Source organism: Thalia democratica, chromosome 1 (genome assembly GCF_965202585.1).
Source record: "Thalia democratica chromosome 1, ktThaDemo2.hap1.1, whole genome shotgun sequence".
Lineage (NCBI taxonomy): Eukaryota > Metazoa > Chordata > Thaliacea > Salpida > Salpidae > Thalia > Thalia democratica.
The window spans coordinates 103,001,291-103,013,231 of NC_139165.1; the positions used below are offsets into that span (position 1 = coordinate 103,001,291).

General features: G+C 24.4%; 1 protein-coding gene across 1 annotated transcript; it reads left to right on the forward strand.

Annotated features, from left to right (window-relative positions):
* The first annotated feature begins 5,786 nt into the window (after positions 1 to 5,786).
* Positions 5,787 to 10,272, forward strand: LOC145842007 (uncharacterized). The gene is made up of 3 exons (XM_082949352.1): positions 5,787 to 5,934; positions 6,031 to 7,571; positions 10,228 to 10,272. The coding sequence occupies exons 1-3, from the start codon at positions 5,787 to 5,789 to the stop codon at positions 10,270 to 10,272; spliced, it is 1,734 nt and encodes a 577-aa protein (XP_082805478.1).
* The last annotated feature ends 1,669 nt before the right edge of the window (positions 10,273 to 11,941 follow it).

Below are 11,941 nucleotides of genomic sequence, written 5' to 3' on the forward strand. Positions count from 1 at the left end.
AATTATGTTAAAGGAAGTTAGTTCGCATTTTTTTTGCTAAACAAAAACTTTTTTTGTTTAAATTTAATAACGTTTAAATTTTACTTTAACAAATTAAGAAAAACTTATATGCGACATAAATATTATACGAAATAAATAATATACAATACAACTTTTATATTTTTCCAAAAAAATATTTTCTATTGCTTTTATGGTTCAAAATTAGATATATTATGTCTTTGCAGTTTAAGTAATTCTTAGTTTACTGAATTTAAATAATTTTCGTACATCGCCTGTATTAAATATATGTTATATTAAGTTAGTATAGAATTTAGTCGTAACCTTTTAAATTGTATTTAATAAATTTTGAGTAAATTTTTTTTCAATACTTAAATTTAGTTTAAACAAGAGTGTTAGCTACAACTTTTTACGGTGAAAATAATGTAATTCAATTGTTATTCGAATGAATTTTAAAACTGTTTTATAAAATAATTAACTAGTCTTACTTTTTTTTTCCTTTGTATCTGCAACTCGTGCATAATAAAATAAAAATAAAAACATAGTTGATTGAATTTTATTCTAAACATTATATTATATTATATTTAAATTTTGGTTAAAGTTTTTAACTTGCACAAAAACTATTATTAGTATTTATAATCAAAAATTACAAAAAAAAAACTTTATCTGTATTGTACTTAATACTTTGGTCTTATTGATTGAACACTTTTTTCGAGAAAATATATCCTTAAAAACATTGATTTATATAGTGTTTCTGTATTATATAACTATAAAATGCAAACACTGTTTAAACTGTAGCATGAAACATAAACTGTTACAAACAATCGCGCAAGTCGCTTTATGACGTGTTGCATTTTTTAAACACAACTTTTAAGTTGTGCACTAAAAAATTAAAACTTTTTGATTTTGAACTAAAGAAAGCTTGTTCAGCTTATCAAATTAAAAACCCCAAGTATTTGAAACCAATCTTTATTGGTATATTTTAACTCATAAATTAAACAAGCATAAAGCTTGAGTTTAAATTGATTTATTTGATCAACTGTTTTTTGATTAAATTTAAGTCTGTTTATTTTGTGTTTTATTTTAACTTGATTGATAAACAGACTATTAAATGTTTAAAATACTTTTTAATAATAGATGACTGATGTTTCTGAACTAAGTCGTTTTAGATAATTCTAAAGGATAAGATAAAAACTAACATAAAAAATATATTTATAGCTTCACTAAATAATTACTAACTTATTAAATCTCTAAGTATTTTTTTTAACAGTTGAAGTGTATAAGTACATTCCTTTTATTCTGTATCGAACTTATTGGTGTTAATGAAAAAATACACAGACATTAATTAATTCGAAAAATCAAGTTTTCAAATAATTTCTCTTTACGTTTTGCTATCGAAACTGAAATTAAAGATCCAAAAAGCGTTTTACTTTTTTAAGTTTGTTTTGCTTTTTCTTGTACGTTTCTAATCGCATATCGCAGTTTCGCAATATGAAAGTTTTTTGTTTCAAAATCTTTAAAACTTACGCAAATGACAAAAAATTGAAACTTGTGTTAAAAGATTAGCTGCTGTTTTAAATAAAAACTGTTAAATAACTTATATTAAAAGTCTCTGAGGGCGTAATTTTTTTATTACGTATATTTGTTTTTAATATGTATCTTTTTCTTTTAGATGTCTTTGAATTTAAATTTAAAAACATCCAAAATTAAAAGAAAATATAAAGAATTGTCTAAACACTTTGCTCCTATAAGAGTTTCTATGACTGAGCTTCATACTAAATATGAGTTATTTACAAAAATTATTTATTAGTTCTAAACTTAGCTGTTCGACATTTTTATTTTACTTTTTTTTTTATTATCTTAAAATTCTTAGTAAAAAAAGTTTTAACAGTAAAAATAAAAATTATTTTTTTGTAAATAAATAAAAGTTCATATTGTTTTTTAGTTTTTATAAAATTTTTGTTTACAAGATACTCAAATTTACACAAAAACAATAAAAAACACATATTAAGTTACTAAAGAAGCACAAAATTTTTATAAAATGTTAATTGAATTTCAGAACTTACTTAAAATGCATAATAATATTAGTAATTTAGTTCGAACTTTATTCAAATAGGTTTAATGTAATTATATTTTTAAATTTTAAATTACCTGTCTCATAATAATCACTCAAACAATCAAAAGAAAGTAATATGTTACAAAAAATTTAAACTAAAAATAAAAGACATGTTTTTGTTTATCTTTCACAACTCTAGATTATCTTATAATATCAAAGTAAATGTTTAAACAACTAAAATAAACAAGGAAATTTTACACAAAAAATTCTTAAAGCGCTAAACAATTTTTGTATAAAAGTATAAAGAAACTTATTAAACATATAAAACAAACTAACTTTTTGATTTTAAACTGAGTGCTTAGTTATTCTCTTTGTGACGTAACAACACATTAATCACAATAAAAAGTTTATTATAAATTTTAAGAATAGGAACCTTAACTATAAATACAGCAAGAAAGATAAAGAGTGAACAACTTGTAGCTTTAAGAGTTTCTACAAACAACTAAAAATTATATAATTAATTTTAGCTTTATTTATTGAATTATTTATGGGAATTAAAATTTGTCTTTTTTTAAGCAAGGATCGCCAAACTACAAACTAGGGTCTGACTTAAACAGATAACTTCGGCCCACAACATACGTTTTAATTTATAAAAAATACTTTAAAACTACTAAATCTGAACACTTTAATAATAAACCAGTATACTTTTATTTAGATAATTAACTAAGATTAAAGTTTGTTATCAAAAGTTTGATTACATTGTCTTTTTTTTTAAATTCGTCATTTGTTTTTATTTACAACTATACTGTCTAAAGAAAATCTATAAAGTTTTAACTTGTAAAAATTGTTTTTTTTTTACATTTTTGGTCGTTTATATATATATATTATTTCAAATACTTGTAAGTCCAATAAAACTAAGCTTTATAACTTATTTCTATTTAGGTAAGTTATAAAATATTTAAACCTTTTGACGAATTATATTTTAATTTTAATGAAATCAAAAAAGTCATATGTGAAACATGGAAAAATTTGTTTAACCATTAAAATTTTTAAATTATTTATAGTTTTTCTAGAAGTAACATTCTTCAGGAAGAAATATTTTTAAATATATTAATTAAGAAATTTTAAATTTAATTTTTTATAACCTATTTATCTTTTTAACAGAGTGTAATTAAAATGTTATATCAACTAATGTATTTTTATAGGCTTAGAAAAATGTACCAATTCTATTTATAATGTAGCATACCTAATAAATAGAAAAATAAATTAAATCTATTGTAAAATACAGTTTGTCCGTTTAAAAGCATTAAAGTAATTGTTATTTCTAAAACAAAGAACTTGGCTGTTTTGTTAGACCTTAATAAGCTTTAACATTATAAAAACCTCTTTTCACTATTTTCATTAACCAAAACATTAATAAGAAACTAGTTTTAAAATAACCTGAAGTTTAAAAAACTCAAAACAAAAAGTATTTTATAGTTCTACAACTACAAACATAACTTAATTTATAAAATAAGCAAACAAATAAATTAAACGTTAAATATATCATATGCATCAATAGTGAACAAAATGCTGTAAATGAAATAGCTGTCAGAGTTTTTATCTTTATATAAAGAAATTCTAACTGAACAGTGATTAATTATGTTACGCCACTTTTCACGGATTTCTAACTCATACAAGAATTGAAAAAAAAAGTAAAGTTTTACTCTAAAAATGTTTAAGAAAAAATTATTAAATAGTTCAAAAATTTATTTTTTTAAATACAAAATTAATTCAAACATTAATTTAGTTTATTACTACTGTAAACAATAAACGTTACAAAGTAATCTGCAAAGATCGTTTATATAAACAAGTAACTTATATTAAAACTGTGAAAAAGTATTTTTATTGTGTAAGAAAATGAATATTGTTATACTTAAAACAATTTTTACTTTAATTTTCATAATAAATTTAGAGAATTACCTAAATTTATTTATTTTTTAATTCTAAAATGATAATAATGATTAATAAATTCTTGGTAAAATTAAATGTAGTTTTATCATAAAAAAATACTAAGTTAGACAATAATGTTACTTTTAAATAAAAGTAGTTTTCGCGAAAATACAGAAACCACAAAATGCACATAAAAAACTTTGCAAAACGGTTCGATGAAAGTAGTGGTGTCTGCTCGTAAATGTACTTAAATCTGTTAAAAAAACTTTTAAAACAGATTTAAGTCAACTTAGGTTCTAAATTTAAAAATGTTGTTATAAAACTGAAAAGTTTTTAAGGCAACAGAACTTAACAATGGTATAAAATTAAAAAGTAATTTGTAAAGAAAATATATTTCATTATTCTATTGATTAAATATACTTTTGTATAAAACAAATTTATAAAAAATAAAGTTATTTTATGTTGAAATAATGGTTTTTCCATTATAAAAATCACAATTTTTATACATTAAAGTTTATTGCAAACAAAATACAAAATAGAAGTACTTTTCGGACACGCTCTTCAGTATTTTTTCGTGTCAAAACAAGCTGAAATAATGATTTACTGATAAAAACTAATAAAACTAAGTATTTAAGAAAACAAATTAAATTTAACACAATAGTAATAATTAACAAATTAAGGCAATCGTTTAATCAGAAATAATATAAATGTAACACAACTTTACTAATCAACTAATTCAAGTTCAACGAATTAAACAAAATGGTCGAATAAACAAATTTCTTTTGTTTACAGAGATCTGGCTTTAAGCTTAAAATGTATATAGCTTCTAAAGTTTTTAGGTGAAATTCATTACGAGCAACTGATATTATTTTGAAGTTATCCACTTTATAGTTTTCGACACACTTAGGATTAGTAATCAGGTGTTGGCCAATCGCTGAACTACTATTTAGTTTTTCCAAATAATCAAATTTCTTTTCCTCGTTACATGACTTTATCTTGTTTAAAAGGTTTTTTTGGTATGTGTTGGTTAATTCTTGCAATCAAATTGTTACTTGTTCTACCCACGTATGTTTTTTTACATAAACATACAAATTTATAATTACATTGCTGGTGTTTAGGGTGGGTAATTTATCTTTGTTTTTAATCTGAAACAGTTTATTGGTTGAGTATACTATTCGTAAATTAACAGATCAATAGCCATTTTCTACTATTTTCTTCAAATTATTATGCAAAACTGTATTCTGATTGTATGGCAACTTAAGGTATACCGGGTTTCGACCATTTTGTTTAATTCGTTGAACTTAAATTAGTTGATTAGTAAAGTTGTGTTACATTTATATTATTTCTGATTAAACGATTGCCTTAATTTGTTAATTATTACTATTGTGTTAAATTTAATTTGTTTTCTTAAATACTTAGTTTTTTTTTAAGTTTTTATCAGTAAATCATTATTTCAGCTTGTTTTGACACGAAAAAATACTGAAGAGCGTGTCCGAAAAGTACTTCTATTTTGTATTTTGTTTGCAATAAACTTTAATGTATAAAAATTGTGATTTTTATAATGGAAAAACCATTATTTAACATTTAAGGTCTAAGTACAATCACAAAGTTATAAAGCTGATTCGTAAACTTCTCTCTTTAACTTTCAAAATGAATAAATTGAAAAATTCTATTGAATTTTTGAAAATTTGTGTAACACAACACATTGTACCAAAATATATTCAGTTTACAATCAAAAAAATCGAAACTAAAAAGTTCAACGACTATAGAAATAGTATTTTGTAATGACGATATAAGAAAAATGGAGTCCCAGCTGAGTAGAACTAAATTGATTTTAAACAACGTAATGGATATTCTTAGCAACATTGACAGTAAAGATTTGGTTTTAAATTTGAATAATGTAGAAAGGAAAGTTTCTGATGTTAATGCTTCTCAAAGGAAAAAATATAGTAATATAGTGGAACTTTAAAAAAAGAAAAAGTTTGGAATGATAAATACAGAAAAGATAAATAACATAATTAGTTTGTCGGAACATATTTTAACAGATAAAGAAAAAACTGTATTAAATTTGGGTTTAAAATTCTGCATATCTAGCAAAAAACTGATATTTGAAGATATTTGCAGTAAATTTGAAGTTCTGGCCGGCCAACTTAATCATCACAAACCACTGAATGAGTTAACAAAAAAGACGTTAAATGCAAAATTGGTGGCAATAGCACTAAACTACAAAGATAAGAAAAAAACTTCAACTCAATTGGACAACTTTTACAACGAATTCAGTAAAACTGCAAAACAGTTAGTCAATAATCCAAATTTGTTTATTTCCAAGCCCGACAAAGGCAGTGGAGTAGTGTTACTCCAAAAAGATAAATACCTGGCAAAAATGAATGATATCCTACTGGAAACCAATAAATTTATAAAATTGGGTCCAGCGAATAATTGTGATAATACCCAAAAAATAGAAAGTGCAACTCAACGAAGATTACTATCTTTGAAAAATAATAATAAAATCACTGCAAGCGTTTATGTCGCTATACGCCCATCCGGGTCATGCAGACCCAGATTGTATGGGTTGCCAAAAACACACAAAGCAAAAGAACCTCTGAGACCAGTTCTTTCAATGATTAATTCACCGCAACATAAGATTGCTAAATGGTGTGTGGAAATGTTGAAACCATTAGAATCAGTATACTCGATCTATTGTATTAAAGACTCATTCAGTTTTGCTGATGATATTAGACAGTTAAAAATCAGTCAGGAAAACATTAGTATGTGTTCCTTCGATATCAAGTCTCTATTTACCAGCTTACCGATTAAGGAGTGCATTAATTTATTTGTGAATGAACTATTTAAATACAGATTAGCTCCAAAATACCTAAAACCAGAAGTCTTCAAAGAATTATTAATATTAGCATGTTGTGGAGTAGAATTTAGCTTTAATAATCATATGTATAAGCAAATTGACGGTATATCAATGGGGTCGCCACTTGGTCCTATTCTCTCAAACATTTTTGTTGGTTTCCATGAACAACAACTCATAAAAGATATCTCTCCCATTTATTACAAACGTTATGTAGATGACACGTTTGCCATCTTTACAGACGATAAAGACAGAGACGAATTTCTATTAAAACTGAATAGCATGCATGCAAACCTCGAATTTACTATGGAAACAGCAACTGAAAACAATTTAGCATTCTCAGATGTTATGGTCAATAGGGAGAATCAAATGTTCTATACGAACATTTTTAGAAAAAAAAGTACCTTCAGTGGGGACTATGTCCCTTATAACTCATACAGTCCAATGAGACAAAAACTAAATCTAATCAGTTGCCTTACATATAGAGCAATGAAAATTTGTTCTGAAAAGTATTTAGAAACAGAATTATCAAACGTGGAAAGAATCTTTGCGACTTTAGGTTACCCTCTAGACATAATAAAGAAAACAATACAAAAAACAAAGACAAGGCTTGAGTCAATAAAATTTGGTCCAAAAAAGTGTCCGGTATACCTTAAGTTGCCATACAATCAGAATACAGTTTTGCATAATAATTTGAAGAAAATAGTAGAAAATGGCAATAGATCTGTTAATTTACGAATAGTATACTCAACCAATAAACTGTTTCAGATTAAAAACAAAGATAAATTACCCACCCTAAACACCAGCAATGTAATTTATAAATTTGTATGTTTATGTAAAAAAACATACGTGGGTAGAACGAGTAACAATTTGATTGCAAGAATTAACCAACACATACCAAAAAACCTTTTAAACAAGATAAAGTTATGTAACGAGGAAAAGAAATTTGATGATTTGGAAAAACTAAATAGTAGTTCAGTGATTGGCCAACACCTGATTACTAATCCTAAGTGTGTCGAAAACTATAAAGTGGATAACTTCAAAATAATATCAGTTGCTCGTAATGAATTTCACCTAAAACCTTTAGAAGCTATATACATTTTAAGCTTAAAGCCAGATCTTTGTAAACAAAAGAAATTTGTTTATTCGACCATTTTGTTTAATTCGTTGAACTTAAATTAGTTGATTAGTAAAGTTGTGTTACATTTATATTATTTCTGATTAAACGATTGCCTTAATTTGTTAATTATTACTATTGTGTTAAGTTTAATTTGTTTTCTTAAATACTTTGTTTTTTTAAAGTTTTTATCAGTAAATCATTATTTCAGCTTGTTTTGACACGAAAAAATACTGAAGAGCGTGTCCGAAAAGTACTTCCATTTTGTATTTTGTTTGCAATAAACTTTAAAGTTCTTTTAATATTTATCATCCACCAGCTATCAGTTTACTTAAAAAAGTTGATTTGAGGTATTTAAAAAGAATTAATTCAAAAATTAAAGTGTATACAAATATTTTGAAAATTTTTGCATACATTTTTTTGTTCTAAAATGTCAGTGTAGCACTTTTAATGTGATTTTAAGCTTAAAAAATCACCAGTGCCAATTCCAGCTCTATAAATAAACTTTTTGACTACAGTGAAAGGTTATGTTTTATTATTCTTTACATGATCAAAAATACACTTTCTACAAAAAAAATTAAATTCATTGTACCGATACAAGTGGAGAAAGTTAGTAGCGTTGAGTTATTCATATATTATAAGTTTATGATAAATTATTATATTTTAGTATTTCAGTTTGTATTTTTTAACCATGTGTTATAAACTTTCGTTTTAAAAACAGGCTTTTAATATATCTTTATAAATAATGAATAACTAAAAGATTTAATAAAACACAATTAAAGGTTTCTAAGGTAAACGTTACTAGTGAAATTATACTTAACTATTTAAAAATTAGTCGTATATGCTTTATAACTCGTTTATGACGTGTTGTGCTTAATAACTACAATTTTTCAATGACGCTGCGAAAATTTTTAACTTCTACACTTTTGATTTTACATGCACTGGACATTTACAGAAACCTTAATTTGAACCAACATAAGTTGGTATCCTTGAATTTTTTAGTTCGATAGAAGTGAGTAAAGTTTGTTTAGTTTGTTAGCTGTAAAAAACTCTAAATTTATAAAAATATTTATGAGTTATATAAATTTGCATTTTAATACAAAATATTTTATTGGTACTGATACTGTTTTATTTTCAAAATACCCAAAAAGATTAAATGATTGTTTTTTTAATAAGGCTTATCTTACTTTAGTTTTCAGCAATAGGTTAAAAGTTAACTCACCAGTGTATATTTATAAGTTACTAATGATACTTTTAAAATTAAACATAGTTTTTAATCATTTCTATTTAAATTATTTTATGAATAATGCCTATTTTCTTAGTATGTTTTGAATAGGTTGAAAACAACAAATAAATTTCGTTATTTTGTATGCTTTTCATAATACTTTATCAAAAGACTACTATAGGTATAAAAGCATACTTGCAATTATGGTTTTCTATAAACAAATAGTGTTGAAAAAATAAATTTGCTAATAATTAATGAGCTCAATTTTTTTATACTGTTTGATTAAACAATGTTGTATGTTACCTAACTTGAAATAAGTTTTTATTTTGTTTTTTTAACAAATTATTTCTACCGACACTCATTAATTTTAAGATATTTCATAAAAATTGTTTATTTGAATTTCTAACATTTGAATTAAATAAGCTCTTTTGAACGGTTTGTATAAATTTTTGTTTAAACTTTAGATTAGTAAATACTTTTTGTTTATTTAGATGGGATTGAACATTAATATTTTAAAGTTAAGAAAAAGTTTATTTTGAGGTAACAACAAAGTACTTGATGGCTTTTAACTATGAAAAGTTTACTAATTATATTATTAATTATTAAACTCAAATATGTTTGAGCTTATTTTAAGTTGTGACTTTATGAGTTAAAATTTAGCTTTATGTGAAAACTTATGAAAGTAGTTAAGCCTTTAAAAACAAGTTGTAAAATATTAGCAAAATTAACTACTTGTCTTTAAATCAGTCAAAGCTAGTTGAAGCTAGAAAAAAAAAATTACCAAATGTTTTTAAAACTGTGATTGATAACCTTTAAAAGTAAATTAACTTCAACTTTTTATTAATAATAAAAGCTTCTATATATGATTTACAGTTAGAAAATATTTGTTTAATATAAAAACTATGAATTTTATATAATTATTCTATACATTATTTAATAACAGTCAAGACTAATAGTTTAAATATTCAACACAAGAAATTCAACTGATATTGGTCTTTGTAGTACACTGACTGATTTATAATATTTTTTTTTGTTAACAGCAAAGCAACATCGTAGTTTCAAAAGTTGGAGATTACCAAAAGTAATTGTTTGTAAGGTAGGGTTATTAAGCTGCTGACGTACTTAAACACGCTAAAGTTATTTATTTTGTAAAAGGTACGTATCATGTAGCTAAAATTTTCTGAACGCTCAAATTATATGCTCTTAGTACCTAGTGAACAATGAACCTTTTGGTTATTAAATTTGCATACCACGAATACCTATTAACTTTTTGTCCAGGACTTGTAGCTTGCTCGAAAATTCGCAACTAAATTTGTCCTAAAATTGTTTAAGTACTTAAAGTGTTTTATGTATTTGTAGCCATTTTTTTGGAGTTCTGTATAATCTATCTAACATACTTTATAACGGAAAGTATGTATGGTTTTTTGATGAAAGATTCATTGCAGCAAATTTAGATGAGATGAGATACGTCTCTTTTTTGTACTTATCAAACATTCAAGTCTTTGTGAAACCCTTAAAAAATTTTTTCCATACCAAACTCAAATAATGTTAATTTAAACGCATAAATATTGGTAGACTTTTAGAGGTAATGATCCGAACTTACTTAAAGTTTACTTCCAGGATGGATGAAGTAAAAAAAAAAAGTATACATAAAAAATTTGTATTTTATTTGAAGTAGAACACTTTGTAAATCAATTTAGCTATTAGGTTTTAACTTTTTCAATCACTTTTGAAGTACTTTTATCTAGTATAAAAACAAAACGTTTAATTTTTAAACCAGTTTTCGTTCGCAACATTAAGTAATTTATTGCAGTTTTAAGACAGTTGTCTATAGATAAACAATTTTAAGGGTAAACACTAAACTGTACATTGGTTATGATAACATTTAGTTTCATGTTTAATACAAGCCTTAAATTATTAATTCCATACAAAAATAGTCTTGACTAGTCATAAAATAGTTTTGAGTAAAGAAACTCGATATATATGATATTAGAAAGAAAAAGTTCAAGTTTTAAGAAGTAAAAAGAAAACAATATATTGGAATACAGTTAAAGTTTCTATCTCTGTGCTTTATTATATTCGCTTAAACTACAATCTCTTAATTAAAATAGAAACCTTGAAATAAATAAAATTCATCTACTGCAGTTAAAATAATTTAAATTTCAAAACTGTTAACTAAATGTTACTACTTTTTAAGTAACAAACCTAAACACCTAAACATGATTACTGATACTATTCTAATGGGCCTAAATAAACAGGTTTAAGCTAGTATTTTAGTAATTAAAATATTTCGAAGAAAGGGACAAAAGTATTTATATGAAAACCTAAAAACTAACATATTTTTTTAGAAAGCCGAAACAGCTGTGTAATAAAGCAGAGGTTTCGAAAAAACATGCATTTAATGGACAAGCTTAACTGTAAGGACTCTAAATTTATAGTAATTGTTTATACTTAGTATTAGTTTTACATGATCAATAAAACAAATTACTGATTCAAACTGCTTACTACCTTCATAAGAGTTTCTAGCTAAAAGAAATTAAGAAAGTATAAGATAAAACAAAAGGTTTATCAAATTAATGACTGTGAGTCCTTAGTAGATAGCTCTGTACGGTTATACAGTCAGTATGTTTCAGTAAGCACTTTTTTTGCCAAGTACAAAACTTAAATTAGCACATCGTCTTACAAATACCACAACTAATGACCTCCCACATCAGTAATTTTAATATAAATCGAGCACTCAATGACTGTAATTTT

Excerpts from the sequence above, each read along its gene's own strand:
- LOC145842007 (XM_082949352.1), top strand. The coding sequence starts at position 5,787 with ATGGAGTCCCAGCTGAGTAGAACTAAATTGATTTTAAACAACGTAATG. Across the intron at positions 5,935-6,030 it reads TTCTCAAAGGAAAAAATATA|ATAAAGAAAAAACTGTATTA; the intron begins GTAATATAGTGG and ends ATATTTTAACAG. Across the intron at positions 7,572-10,227 it reads TAGAAAATGGCAATAGATCT|CAAAGCAACATCGTAGTTTC; the intron begins GTTAATTTACGA and ends TTTTGTTAACAG.